Source organism: Zea mays, chromosome 10 (assembly GCF_902167145.1).
Source record: "Zea mays cultivar B73 chromosome 10, Zm-B73-REFERENCE-NAM-5.0, whole genome shotgun sequence".
In the NCBI taxonomy this organism is placed as follows: Eukaryota; Viridiplantae; Streptophyta; class Magnoliopsida; order Poales; family Poaceae; genus Zea; species Zea mays.
In genome coordinates, this window is record NC_050105.1 from 127,695,524 (window position 1) to 127,710,411 (window position 14,888).

Here is a 14,888-nt window from a genome sequence, read left to right on the forward strand (position 1 = left end):
GTTTCATAAAAAAACTGACATGTGGGACCCAATAAACATATACAAACAACGGGTCTAAGACAAGGACGACTCATAAAAAAACAGGGATAAAATTTGACGGCCAAAAAAACGGGTGACTGAGACAAAGGTTTCATACGGTATGGGCAAAGAATTTTATGGCTATAGTTTATCCAAAAACACTATTTAATACTATACTATACTATTTATGAAGTGTAGTTTAAATATGAGTATATGAATGGGTAAACTGTTAGAGATAAATTTCACAACATCATTACATATTACTAGTACATTGTACCACTAGCTTACGACCGGTTTCTTTTTTCTTTTCTTTTTCTTTTTTTTTTTGAAGTCGTCTGCTAAGCTCTCTCGGTTCTACAACTATTACTGCTGTACAAAACTTCTCATGAAATTCTGAAAATGCAGTCTTGCGCACGAAGCATCATCTCACAAGGCGACGAGCCGACGATTAACAACAGAACTGGCTCCTTCCACTGCTGCCGCCAGCTCCGAGCCTTCTTCGCGTCGCATCAGAGGAATCCGTCCGGCCAGGCCGCGAGGCCATCCTGTGGTCCGAGGATGTCCTGCGGACGACGACACAAACCCATGAGCTCGTCGTTCGTGGCCATGCCTGCCATCTATTGCAACAAGCGAACAAACAAGGTAGCTCACATCTAAACTGATCCATGTGCCAAGTCCAGTGAACGGATGAGCGTTATCCAGGTCAGGCAACCCATGGAACAGGTCCATGCTAGGCCCATCGACGGGCAGAGGTGTGTCGAGTCCTGCGTCCAGGGCATCATCCGTGGCCTGCATGGGTTCGTCGGAGGTAGGAATAGTCGGTGATGCTTCAGCATAGCACGCAGAACATTCGGATGGTTCGGCCTTCATCTTCGACGTGCCACATTCTTCTTCTTCTTCTTCCTCCCCCTGTCACAAAAATTCAGAGGAAGCAAAAAATGAGAGATCGTTCGCTAGTTAAGAAAAATATACTGGTTGGTTGATGAATGGAGGGAGGGGATACTTAATTAGCATTATGTTGGGAGATCAAACTAAACTATAAAATATGATCACTGGATTATTCACCTGATCCTCCTGGATGGGGGTATACTGCTCGGTGTTGCACGGGCTGCTGTTGAGCCGGCGGGGCCGGGGAGGATCTGTCGTCATCGGGGTCCTAGGGTTGATTTTGCCAACAGACGCATCGGATTCAGCCGCAGCCGCAGCCGCAGCGTCTGTTTTAGCAGGTCTGCCGTTTTTCCTCAACGGCGACTGGTAGAATACTTTGCAGACTGCAAACTCGCCGTCGGTTTCGTCCTCTCTTGCGCCGAGATGGTACTGGTGCATCACCCAGTTCTCGCTCTCTGGCTTGCCGCCGACTTTCTTGGGAGCTCTGTAGAGGACTAAGATCTTCTTCCAGCCCTGCCTCACGCCGTCCTCGTCGAATACGGGCTTGGACGATCCGGTCTTATGCCACCTGCTGTTCCCGCTAGCAGCAACGCCGCCGCCGTCAGAAACGTCGTCGCCGACGGTGGCGACGACGATCCTTCGACGCTTGCGGTTACCAGTGTCATACGCATTCCGAACTCTGTTGAAGAAATGGAGGCAGCTACCGTCCATCTTCATACCTAAAAAACCGGAGAGAGAGAGAGAGAGAGAGAGAGAGAGAGAGAGAGAGAGAGAGAGAGAGAGAGAGAGAGAGAGAAATAACAGAAGTGTATGAGCTAATCAACTACCTTGAGGCAACCTCTACATGATGGCATGGGAGAACTTATTAGTTCCCAAATCATTGATCAATTAGAAAGTAAGAATCATGTACCAGGGAGATTTTTGGGATGTGTATAGCAGATCCCCTCCTTCTCTTGTATAGTAGGTATGAACTCGTCAATAAGCGAATGGGACACTGAATTCGGCAGGCTGGATTTTCCCTGTAGATGCTGCAGAAGCTCTAGGTCGGTAGGATCGAATTTGACACCGGCAGGAAGTGCTGGCCACACCAAAGAAACCTGCAAAGCATGGTGTGAGGTTCCAGGGAAGAAAAAAAAACAAAGACGTCCATAATATGGAACATGTCAGTCAAAATTGAAATCGAGGTTTTGACGGCAATTAAATAGGGTCCCTGACAGTCATATGGCTAAGAAAGTGCGGGCATGACAATGAATCAATTCTAGTAAAAAAAAAAGTGGTGAGCGACCGAGTTGTTTTCCTTCGTTATAATACCTCATCTAGGTATAGACATAGTATTGAGAGAATGACCTACAAAGTTGTTTTCCTACTTGTGTTGGTTGGATCAGGGTGCTTGGTGGAAATGATGTCTAGAAGGACATTTTCGAAATTCAATGAGAGTCAGTCAAACGACAGAGAGAAAAAAAAAACATAAGAACTCGTAACTAAGTAGTTGACTGAACTTACATCACTAACGTCAATGTCGCAGTCGCAGTTGGTGCATCTGGCACGTGGTCTCGCAAAAAGTTCACCGAATCGGAGGGTGAGCGACCGAGTTGCGCTTCTTATTTTCTCGGCAAAACCCAGCCCGTTCATAATCCACGAACTGAAAAAAAAAGGGTACAACATCCATTCCTGTTAAACTCAAACAGAAGATATGTAGCGTCTTACGCAAAACAGAAGATAAACACAAACAAGAACTTTTGAAGAAAAAATGATTTAAGTGCAATTGAGGATGCGTAGCAGCAATGATCGAAAGAGCATTTGACACATGGACGATGCAGTTTTGGATCCATTGCTAACTCTCCCCAACCATTGTCACACTGTGTATGATCCATTGCTACTACTCCTTCCTCCATTTGAATCTGTACTTCGCCAAGAGTGCTATGCCACAGCAAACACACCAGCAGAGGAGAGGAGGCTAAACAGAACACTCCCTATGCTTCCTTCCAGCGGAAGATTCCTGGCACCGGAGCTTTTGAAGTAGTGGTAGTACTTGGCATGATCCAGTAATCCTGCAGCAAACGCAATCTCCAAATTCCAAGAGTTGCCTTCAGTCTTGTACTGGAGCTGGAACACACAGATGTCACATCCCCCCTCTCTGTTCCTCGCAACGACCACAGATCGACGATGGAGCTCAGCCGGCGTCGGGTCAGCTGCGATCGGCCAACAGAGACCGCACAGGATCCATGTCCAGACTCATGTATGTATGGAGCAAACAGAACCTTCCTCTGCCCTCCTCAGTCTCCACACAGAGGACGCTTCCTGTTGCACCTCCGCAGGCTGCAAAATAAAATGTCTTGCCCTTTTGGCCGGGAAAGGCAGGCGCCTGGACGCGGCCTTGGCGCTCGTCTCCGGCCGATCTAGAGCACATTCCGTCGATCGTGGCGCAGAGATCATATCCTCCCGTTCCCGTCCCGTCTCAGGCAAGCCCAGCGCAGCATCAGAGCGGCCTCGTCGAAAACCAGAGCCGCTCGGCTCATGAAACCAACCCCACGCACCGGGGTCGCCGCCTCGCAGTCGCAGGTCGATCAGCCCCAGAAACCAAGAGAGCCAGCCGGCCGCCGCTCCAAATCCGCAGACCACCCCCAACCCCCCGCGTGCACACGAGGGAACCGACGCCCCGACGGAGCGCAGCTAGTATTAAGCAAGAAGAAAAACTGCGACTTACGTATCCATGGCCGCCGGCGGGAGCTGGACTGGAGCCGGCTGCTGCTGCGCGTGGAGGAGCGCCGCGCACCCGCACCGCAGGAGTAGTAGGGTGTGGGGAGTGAGAGAGAGAGAGAGAGGAGGCGTTGGAGCGCCGGGTGGCCGCGGGTTTTTATAGTGGCTGGCAGGTCGCGCAGACCAGGAAGTCGCGCTCCAAAAGCGACGGCCTGCGCGGGCGGTTTTGGCTACCGTCACAAGTATAGATGGCCAAAAAGCACGAGGCCCGTGAGCCCGGCACGAAGCCCGCTTTTTGGGCCCGGTCCGAGCCCGGCACGGTAGAATAAGCGGGCGGGCTTGGACAGGAAACTAGGCACGGCGGGCTAGCCCGGCACGGCCCGTTTACCTCTAAGCCCGTTAAACCCGTTTTTTTTACACTAAAACGTGCTTACCGGCCAGTTTAGCCCGCTTTTCGGCCCGTTTTTTCGTGCTAAACGGGCCGGCCCGGCCCGTTTAGGCCCGCTGCGGGCCGGGCTTGGACAGAAACTTAAGCCCGCTGGCTCAGCAGGCCCGACCCGGTTTTGGCCGGGCTTCACCGGGCCCGGGCCGGGCCGGGCCGGGCCGGCCCGTTTGGCCATCTCTAGTCACAAGCAAAGCAAGCAGCAAGCAGCGAGCCAGCAACCCTGTTCACTCCGGTGTCATATCCACTCTCTCACTGCAGAACATACATATAAGTTTATAGTACATATATTAAATCATCGTCTATGTCAGATCTAACGTCCCAGATTGCTTGTTATATTTAACACCTTCCACAAGTATGCTCCACCACTTTATAAATGGTGTTCTTTGCAAAAATTTAGAGACCAACTAGAGACGTTGGATCTAGGATAGATGATGATGATTCGATATGTGCATCATGTACACTAAAATCACATATACACCAGATATGTTCTTCTTCACTAGTTGTATACCCGGTTTCTTTTTTTTGCAAAAAAAGTATACATAGTATATAATATATGTGTGCATTTAACACTGTTTCTACTCCCCAAACTTCCTCCGCGATTTTGTCAGGTCCATTAATTTCTGCCTTCCGCGGCTATCCTTTCGGTTGACTAGGCTACTACGACAGTATCCTGAGGACATATTAATCTCGCAATCTTACATACCCAGTCAAGAAATCTTGGATGTGTCGTTTCCTTATTATTAAAGCCGGATGGAAACGGCGCCTCGAGCCTATCCACGTCGCTCCAAAATTTCGTAGTCGTTAGATTTGTCTTCAACGCTTAGGATTTCAGATCGTGGGTTTTCCCAGCGTTTGAATCTTCTTGCCGACTCCAATCTCCTCCTGGACTCCGTATGACCATGCCTACCCCCATCCTCCTCCTTCGCCGCCGACGAAGCTGAAGCCCAATCTATCCGACGAGGCGACAACCTTGGCCACCTGCTGCTCCACTCACTCCTGCGTCGCGTGGACACGATCGAGCACACCCTTCCCTGCTGGTTCCGGTCCTCACCTCCGGCTTGCCGACCGGTACACTTGAACTCTCGCCCGCGCCGCATGGTCAGCTACCACGAGCAAGAGGTGGACGACGATGAATCGGAGACAGAATACTCGCCCTCCCCTGGTTGTCATGGCCATGGCGACCGGTGCGCACATGTTTGGTTTTGTTTTCTTTTCCTTAAATTGGGTGGTTGCCAAGAGAAAATGGGAGAAGAAAAAAAGGTATGGTCTAGTGTGATGAAATTGACATCTTAAATTATTGTAGTTGATAACTGCCTTTCGAGGTTGATTTTGTAGGTACCAACCATTAAAGTGCTTGAAGATAGTTTCTCTTCTTTGACTTGCTTCGACAGAACCTCAACTTTCCCTATTACATTCATGATATTATCCTCGATTTGTTTCTTGGCCATCATACTACACCATTAATTGAACTCTGTGTTTATACAGCAAATATTGTCACTTCAGCCCTGTTAACCGGTTACAATTTATTCAGTGCCACATATTTACCTAAATTTAGTTTCCTCAAATAATTTCTACATATTTAAGTGTGATTAAGTAATACCATGTAATTATTGGATTCTTTACTGATGTTGTGCTACATTATTCTGATATAAAAACAATGTAAACAGCTTTGTGATTAAGCATTGTATACCATGTTTCGATAAGTCGTCGTCATCATCCTTTCTATCAATTCTTACATAAACAATAATGGTCTATAATAAATATTATAGTCATTTGTCAACCTATATTTGGTTCTCACTGAGTTTCCTACCTGGTATCACTACAATTTATTTGGCCAGAATGGTCATGGAGGGTGATTCTGCTTGTTGTCTATTACTACAAGTTTACATCGTCACATTCTTCACCGGTTGTATATGTTAAGAATTGTTCTACTACTGCTTATATATTATAAATTTGAAACTAGAGAGTATGTCACGAGGTGAGGTCGGTCCACAAAGAGTATTTTAAATAGTTTTGGGAAATAAAAACAAGAAACTATTAGAAAACTAGTTATTCTCTCACTGTGTCCTCTCGGCTCTCTCACTGTGTGTTCTCACTCCAGTGTCCTCTCCACAATCTCTCTCTCACTGTGTGTTCTTTCTCTCTCTCTTTTGCGTGATTGGGTCTCAGCGACTTTGTCCGGGTCACAAAAGGCCGGTGGGAACTCGGGAGTTGGGTCTCTCTCATCGCTCCTCTGGTGGGACCCAGTTGTCTGTCTCTGGATTCTAGTTCTGGACGGGCGGCTCCTGCCCCTGCGTGCCACTGCCACCACATCGCTGGCCGAGCTGCTGCCCCGCGCCATCTTTTCTTGCCGCGCAAGGCAATTGTGCGCATCCTGTACGGGGGTCCATTCGGCCTGTGCGACACCGACGACTCCCACAAACTCGTAAACCAAGGATGGCAGTCAATGGAAGACACGGTGGCACATATCCGTAGAGAAAGGGCTTCCTCCCATGTCCCATGGGGTGGGGTCAAATGTTAGAGATGCACTAGTAGTTTCGTGGCCAGATTTTAGATTAACGAGGGTGACATGATTACATTTTACACTGCAAATGTATCAAACACATATTATATATACGTAAAGCTAAGAATTTATGGGAACAACGCCAATATAGATTCACGTCAAATGTGTTTAATTGAACGGTTCATTTCCAAATTTAAGGTTCACTCGAATACTCCAAGTGGCTTCTGCGCCAACTAAAATACTCACTTCGTTCATAAATATACGACACCGCATTCATCCTATTCAAAAAAATAATGAGTTATCATTTATTTATTTATTTTGATTTATTGTATCAGTTAAGATAGTTTATGCTTTACTTAAAAATTTTCATTTTTGAATAAATATTTTGAATAAGACGAGTGGCCAAAGTTTTCGAAAAAAGTTAATGGTGTTATATATTTGTGAACGGGTGTAGTACTAACATAGTGATAATATCTTAAACAATAATGTCAGTGTGGTCCACGGCTCACGTAGACCACCCTCAACAACACTTCTGCCTAACGAACCATGTGAACGCCGCCAAATTCTAGCTACGACGGTCTTATCTCTCTCTTTTCTTACTAGATACGACCTCCACCATATAAGTCTGTCTGTCGCAAACTTCTTCACTATTTTCACCGAATTCTAGGTACAAGTTTTTTCTATGTATAACAATAAATCGATCATGTCTTGGCTTTGGACCTAGACCCAAGGCCAATTCTAGGAGCCATGAGTTGACTCATTTTTATTTAATGTTATAGCTTCATTAACCTATTAGAGACGCATTAATAGTTTCGTAGTCGGATTTTAGATCAGTGAGGATGACATATTACATTCAACAATGCAAATGTATCAAACGCATATATAGGTAAATAATTTATGGGAAACGCAACATAGATTCACGGTATTATAGAGGTGTTTAATTGAACGGTTCATTTCCAAATTTAAGGTTCACCCAAAGACTAAAAGTGACTTTCTATGCCAACTAAAACACTAATATAGTGGTAATATCTTAAGCAATAATGTCAGTGTGGTCCATTGCTCACGCAGACCACCCTCAACGACACCTCTGCCTAAAAACATGTGAAGGTCGCTGAATTCTAGCTACGATCGTTTTCTCTCTTTTTACTAGATATGACCTACACCGTATAAACCTGTCCGCTGCAAACTTCTTCACTATTTCCACCGAGTTCTGGGTATAAATTTTTCCTATGTATAGCAATGAATCGATCTCGTCTCGGTCTTAGACCTGGACACAAGGCCAGTTCTAGTAGGAGCCATGAGTTGACTCATTTTTGTCAAATGTTATAGCTTCATTAACCTAATAGATATTGTAGGTCGACTTAAATATTTTTTCTATTTTTTGTAGGTCTTGAATATTATTAACACTTTGTCTTGTCATACAAAATGAGTTAGGCTCCAGAACTAATTATGTATGGCCGCTTTGCATGTACTGCACTGAGAATCTAAGACAATATCCTTGCATTAGTACATGAAATTCCTCATGTTGGCTAAGGCCCAGATCTAAACAAGTTTGGAAGTGATCTATTTTTATTTATAAAATATGATATTCCATAATTATAAGCTATGAACAAACATGCTCGTTTGGAAAAATAAAGAAGACAGATAAATTAAGAAAACATTTATTACGTGACGAGACGATTGACCCATGTTATCCATTGGGTTAATAGGTTCCGACAATATTTGTCCATTTTACACTTTAAGGTTAGCCCTATTTATTTGTTAGTCTAGTCAGTTACCCAAGGGATTGATTTGCCCCATCCTCATACTTAATTGTTTCCTTTTCAATAGATTTAAGGAGGTTGACCCCTCCCTATTCCACTAGCCCCACCGATTTTCGGTATGGAGGGTTTTTCCTTTTTTTCATAAGACTTAGGCTCGCTCCAGCAAGAGCCCCTAAAGGTTCTTTTACCCTAAATATAAAGGGTCAAATGGTCCTCTATGCTCTCCAGCAGCGTTTTCTAAACGGTCCTCTAAATTTAGAGTACGCTGTTGGATTCTCTCTCTATATAGTTTCTCTAAATGTTCCTCTATCCATTTGAATACTTTAAATAACCGGTTTAGCAAAACTAAAATATGTACAATACATTTAAGAGTATGACAAATATGTATGTACAAAAAAATAAAAATAAAAATGCTAATATAGGTATCTGCGTATAGAGAACGTGATTTAGAGGACGTTGTTGGAGAGAAAGTAGATATAGAGGATGAAGTCTTTTAGAGGAGACTGTAAATGATGGATATGGAGGATGGATATAGAGTACGTTGCTGGAGACAGTCTTATGGAGGTTACCACCCTCACACCACTCATCCACCCCCTTTTCCACTGTATATAACCCATACCACTTAAGTCTTCTTGTTGCAACCATCTCCATTACACCCACCAAGTTTTGTGTACGACCCATGTTTTCCTTTTTTTTGCTTGATTTAAGTAGGTTAGAGCACCCACCCATCCACCTTCGACCACTACTTTTTTGTTCCCAAAAATCATGATGTTTTTGATTAAGTAAACAAAATAGAAACATTGGATAAGTAACCTTTTTAGGAAAAGGTTATTTAAATACATTTTACATGAATTTTATTTAACTAATATGCTCCCAAAAAATATTGAAATGAACTATAATAGAAACTACAACTCCAACACGGATTTTGAACACAACTTTGACACACTTCCACCTTCCTTTATTGCAAAGTGAAGTAGTTCTCGTAAAGAATGTATAACTTGACACACTTTACCATTCATGTGCCATCATATGTTTCTTCCAATATCTTCCACGCATGAAATGCAGACTCTAGATATCTGGTGTTCTCAAATGCCTTTGTATCAAATGTTGCATAAAGGGCATTGAGGGGCTCTATAGTTGAGGTGCATGAGTTCCTTCTCTCTAGGTGATAGTTTTTGGATCAAGCATAGCAATCTCTTCCAACGAGGAGGTCTAATCGCATGATTCCATTAATCAGTACATTTAATTGTGAAATTAACTCATTTTAAGTTTAGTTACCTGATAACAATATGTATTACAATACTACAAATGTGGTAGTATCTTTTAAAACTCTAAAAACTGATGCAAAAAATTTAAATAGCTCAGTTAAAAAATAAAGGGGGCTAAATTGGGAGAATGGTTGGAGATGAGATGAAATAGGGAGGAGAATAGTTGAGACTTGAGAGTATTAAAATTTGAATAGAAAGTACCACTGGGGGATTTTGGAGGGAGAATGGTTGGAGTTATCCTCGTCCCATTTCCCCTACGAAGGGGAGCCCTAATCTTTCCCCTCAATAATTAGTCATATTTACAACAAAATTGATTATTTTCAAGTGTAATTACTAGATAACAATGTGTAGTAAGGTACTCCAAATAGCGTACACTTTTTTTGAACTCCAAAAACAGGTATATAAAAGTCAAATAGGGGGGAGTGCAGAGGGGAGCTGAATAGAGGGAATAATTGGAGAGGAGAAGGAATAGAAGGAGGAATGAAAGATAAAGATGTATTTAAAAACAATTAGAGAGTATAAATACGGGGAGGAAAAAAGGGAATGGTTGGAATCACCATAAGGCTCCCTAGTCCCTCCCGCCATAGTGCCATAGAGACCGATAGAGCGAGAACTATAAATCTTTAGGTCATTTTTTATAAAAGTTTCATGTTTATTAAATGAGGTGATGCATCATTATCTTTGATTACATATCATTGCAATTAAGAGAAGAAACGTCGAAAGAGTTTTATAGGAGATGATAGAGTTTCACACTATTTCCTAGTTTAAATTTGATGTGACAGAATAAATATAGTGTATTGAAACTCACCGCTGAAGATAGCCTTAGATATTTTAAATTTAATATGACAGTATAAAAAAATAGTGTATTGAAACTCACCACGGAAAATACCCGTCGATGGGATTGGTTGCAGAGAGGTCCCACCGGTCAAAAGCCATCAATGCTTGCTTGCTTGACCGACTGAAGAATTGACTCGGCCGGGGACTTTCAAGCACCATTTTGCTGCAACAAACAAGCATCGCGCAGCCCCTCGCCTCGCAAAGCGCAAGGCAAATGCAGCCGGCGCTGCCTTTCGGCTTTCGGCCTTTCGCCCCGTCGCGCGTGGGGGACCCGCGCGTTGCCGACGACTCGCGATAGACCGGAAAGAGTGACACAACTGGCGATGGCTCACACTTGGCCACCTGCTGCGAGGAGCCGAGGAGTGAGCACCCAGGGAGGCGGCAGGAGAGGAGAGCAATGGGCCAATGGGGTACGGTACGGTAGACCCTATCCGGTGTCGTAGTAGTTCAGTGCGTGTGAACGAGGGACGGCTTAAGGTCGTCACGTCACAGACTGTCAGTCTGCCTGTCTCGGCGGAGCCCGACAGTTGAATCCCCTGCTGGCAGACGAGACGAGAGCAGCACCCCCTCCCCGTTTCGTAGAAAATCCCATGGAAGATTCATTCCCCTTTTCGTCCTGCGCTGCCGTGCGACGGTGTCGCAATGGATATGATACGCCTGGATTTGTTTTGTTTCCGGGGCGGCCTGCCTGTTTCCTGTTCCTGTCTTGTACTTCGCAGTTGTAAGGCTGAGTCCAATGCACAGCCTCCCTCTTGCCCATGTCACGTCAGCTCTCGCCTCCACTCTCGCCTCTGCTGCTCTAGTGCACAGGCTGCAGCAGGCTATAGCCACGTCAGTTTTTCTATTTCAGAATTAAGTAATTCACGCGGATTTATTTCAACGCTCAGAAAACACACAACATAATATTTTTTATTGAATTAAAAATTACAAAGTACATAATAATTAAAATAAAATGACATGATAATTTCGCTGCTCGTGGCTTCCTTCCATTTCCCCTTCGTCTTTGTCTTTCGCGCAGCCGCCTTTGCCCTATCACGCCCCACTGGTCGGGGCACTTCCTCCTCGGTGTCTTCAGTGCCTCCAGAACTATATTCACCAGAGACTCCGAGTCGGGTTCTCTTATTCGCAGTCGAATCAGATCCACTACCAAGACCATGCTTTGTAACGTCTAGCACACGTGTAGTCAAGAAGACTCATCTAACGGAAGGGTTGTAGGTGACCCATCGGACTGCAAGAGATCCGTGAAGGTGTTCAAATCTGGGGACCAACCCGACATTGTGTGAAGAAAGGGGAGTTTGGAAGAGAAAAATGAGATAGAATGGTGTGTGGAATGAGCTCCACCCGGGTAGGGGTATATATAGAGGGATTGGGGATGAAATTTGTGATTTTTTGCAATTTTTTCGAATTTTTTGGACTCCAAACGGTCAAAAATGGCTAGTTGCAACGGCTAGCACACATGGACCAATCAGATCGCGACACGTGGACCAATCAGATCGCGCCACATCGCTCTCGCCCCACCAGTGCCTCGCCTCCCTCTCGCCCGGGCGGGCGCTCCAGCGCGGGCGAGAGCGAGGCGATACCGCCCGCTCTCGCCGGGCGCGAGCGCCATCGCCCGGCGCCGGCCTCTTGCCCGCCTCTCGCCCGCGCGCGGGCGGCAGTGGCCTTCTCGCCCGCGCTGCCGCCCGCACTGCCACCAGCCTAAGGCGATCGAGGAGAGTGTAGACTGCCCCCGCCTCAATAGCCCACACCGCAAATCTCGCGCACGCCAGCCCCTCCGCCGCGATTCACCACCCGCCCGCATGCGGATCCAGCGCACCCCCTCCCCCCGCGATTCACCTCCCGTCCAGCCGCGGATCTAACCCCTCCCCCCGTCACGATTCACCTCCCGCCCGTGGCTCCTCTTCCTCGACGTCGCCGTAGCAGCACCTGACACCCTCGTCCATCTCCCGTGCGGCTCCTCTTCCTCAACGTCGTTGTAGCAGCACGCCAGCCCCTCTGTCGCGATTCACCTCTCGCCCGGCCGCGGATCTAGCCCCCCCCCCCCCCCCCGCCCGCGGCTCCTCTTCCTCGACATCGCCGTAGCAGCACCCGGTGCCCTCGTCCATCTCCCGCGCGAGGGACCGGTGGGAGCGCGTGGCCGCGGTGCTGCCCGGGAGGACGGTGGCCGACATCACGGCGCACTACGACGACCTGGAGTTCGATGTCGGCTCCATCGAGGTCGGCTTCGTGCCCTTCCCCCGCTGCGGCGGTGGCGCGTCGCAGTCGGCCGCCGGGTTCACGTTCGAGGCTGGCGGGACGGGCTTTAAGCGCTCCTGCCACGTGGTTGGCAGAGGCAAGCGCGAGTGCGGGCCGGACCACGAGCGCAAGAAGGGCATCCCCTGGACGGAGGAGGAGCACAAGTAAGCAAGCACAACCCCAGTTAGTTGATCCTCGATCTCATACTTGTGCTCCTCCTCCGTCCAGGGGATGTCCTTCTTGCGCTCGTGGTCCGGCCCGCGCTCGCGCTTGCCGCTGCCAACCACGTGGCAGGAGCGCTTAAAGCTCGTCCCGCCAACCTCGAATGTGAACCCGGCGGCCGACTGCGACGCGCCACCGCCGCAGCGGGGGAAAGGCACGAAGCCGGCCTCGATGGAGCCGACATCGAACTCTAGGTCGTCGTAGTGCGCCGTGACGTCGGCCACCGTCCTACCGGGCAGCACCGCGGCCACGCGCTCCCACCGGTCCGTCGCGCGGGAGTAGGCTGTTCTTGATGGGTCTGAAGAAGTACGGGCGAGGGGACTGGAGGATCATCTCGCGCAACTTCATGACAAGCCGGACGCCGACGCAGGTGGCCAGCCACGCGCAGAAGTATCTTACTGATGTATCAAATTTCCATAAAAATGGTTCATGAAATTTATTATTTCAAAGTGTGCAAGAGTGTTCAGAATGTCTTCACATGGCCTCACTTTATGAGATACTACTGCTTTTATGCAATATACTTTTGTTGTGTTGTGTGCCTGATAAGATGCACCATAATATTTCTTACTTTAAGGACAAAGGTTCTGATGAGGTTGTATTCAAGGCCATGGGGAGGACTATCAATAAGACTTTCATGGTTGTGGAATTGATCAAGGTACTCCTTATGGCTCTGGTGCTTGCTAATATTACTTATCACTTGATTCTAATTGTTACTGTTATTACTGTGAAGAGGAGGATTGTTGGCCTCCATCAGAATACCACCACTGGATCTACTGGTATTACTGATATGTGGGAGCCATTGGAAGAAGGCCTACTTCCGTAAGTGACTTGTTTTTATTCCAGGATAGAACTATAACTGCACATGAACCCATAATCTTGGAGTTCAATATTATATCTCTTTGCAAGCTTGAGACAACAAGACATGTCTCTATGTCTCTATGATCACTATAACTCTTTCAAAGAAGGAGCTGGACACATCATCTATCAGGTATACATACTGCGCTCTTTTGTCAACTGCATTTAATGACTTTCTTTGCTAGTTTGTCTTAACCAAATACTATGGTTTTCTATGCCATGAACTCACATCTCGCTGCGTCAAGTAATCTAATAAGAAATCAGTACTCCCTCTGTTTTTTTATAAGGTATATAGTAAGATTTGAAAAATCTTTAGAAATGTTCTTTGATCACCAATGGCACTTATAATATATCATCAATTGCTTCAAAATCAATTTGCATTAAATTACATGTGGAATGTTGTTCTATTGATACAACTTTTATACATGCATGTGTATCATTTGAGTAATTGTTGGTCAAAATCTAAGAAATTTGTCTTGTTTGAATCCTGGTATGTCTATATTTCGAGATGGAGGGAGAGGCGGCCGTGGAACAGGAAAGTGTCCCTGCAGAACAGGAACTGTTGAAAATAACGCAATACCTGTGATTTCTTACACTACTGTTTCATGACTCTTTTGACAGATTACTGCATGCAATCTATCTAGATTTGTGGAGCCAACACCTATTCAATCTCAAGGTTGGCCTATGACTTTGAAGGGTAGGGACCTGATTGATATCGCTCAAACAGGCTCAGGGAAAACATTATCTTATCTGTTACCTAGGTTGGTTCATGTTGGTGCCCAGCCTCGGCTAGGTTGGTTTCCTATAAACTTGTTGTGAGCTTTCTGTATGTTTTCTGACTGTGTCCATTTCCCTTTTAATATTATTTGTTATTCTAATTCCTGTAGAACAAGGCGATGGCCCAATTGTATTAAAGCTAATCATTCCATATAGGCTCACCTGAACTTAAAGCTAATCATTACATACAACAAATTGTTGAAGTTATTTCAGACCATGAGAAGTATCCAAGGTATGTATGGTTGACGGTCTTTTGACTAAAAACTTTTATGCTCACTTACTATGGTACTTTCGATTACAAATGGACACAGTGTGAGTTGATTTTCACCTCTTTCCCATAGACTCAGTAAGCTCTTGTCTGATCTAATGGATGGGAG

At 46.1% G+C, this 14,888-nt stretch overlaps 2 protein-coding genes across 3 annotated transcripts; one reads left to right on the plus strand and one right to left on the minus strand.

Annotated features, from left to right (window-relative positions):
* Nucleotides 1–428: 428 nt before the first annotated feature.
* LOC103641765 (SUPPRESSOR OF GAMMA RESPONSE 1) lies at nt 429–3,758 on the minus strand. Of its 2 annotated transcripts, XM_008665095.4 has the most exons (6): nt 3,614–3,758; nt 2,410–2,548; nt 1,817–2,003; nt 1,084–1,625; nt 670–927; nt 429–581 (listed from the first exon to the last, which is right to left on the minus strand). In XM_008665095.4, the coding sequence occupies exons 1-6, from the start codon at nt 3,619–3,621 to the stop codon at nt 528–530; spliced, it is 1,188 nt and encodes a 395-aa protein (XP_008663317.1). In that variant the 5' UTR covers nt 3,622–3,758; the 3' UTR covers nt 429–527. The 2 variants fall into 2 exon arrangements, with proteins under 2 accessions (XP_008663317.1, XP_008663316.1); XM_008665094.4 differs by having other exon boundaries at nt 429–927; nt 3,614–3,733.
* On the plus strand, nt 3,620–13,312 carry LOC109942920 (transcription factor DIVARICATA). Its single transcript, XM_020545487.1, has 3 exons — nt 3,620–3,712; nt 12,508–12,821; nt 13,162–13,312. The coding sequence occupies exons 1-3, from the start codon at nt 3,620–3,622 to the stop codon at nt 13,310–13,312; spliced, it is 558 nt and encodes a 185-aa protein (XP_020401076.1).
* The last annotated feature ends 1,576 nt before the right edge of the window (nt 13,313–14,888 follow it).

Bases quoted from the DNA above. Each gene is read 5' to 3' on its own strand.
- LOC109942920 (XM_020545487.1), top strand. From the start codon at position 3,620: ATGGCCGCCGGCGGGAGCTGGACTGGAGCCGGCTGCTGCTGCGCGTGG. The intron at 3,713-12,507 runs GTGAGAGAGAGA...TCGCCGTAGCAG, and splicing joins GGAGTAGTAGGGTGTGGGGA to CACCCGGTGCCCTCGTCCAT. The intron at 12,822-13,161 runs GTAAGCAAGCAC...GCGCGGGAGTAG, and splicing joins TGGACGGAGGAGGAGCACAA to GCTGTTCTTGATGGGTCTGA.
- LOC103641765 (XM_008665094.4), bottom strand. The intron at 2,004-2,409 runs GTAAGTTCAGTC...CATGCTTTGCAG, and splicing joins GCGACATTGACGTTAGTGAT to GTTTCTTTGGTGTGGCCAGC. The intron at 928-1,083 runs GTGAATAATCCA...TTTTTGTGACAG, and splicing joins CCCCCATCCAGGAGGATCAG to GGGGAGGAAGAAGAAGAAGA.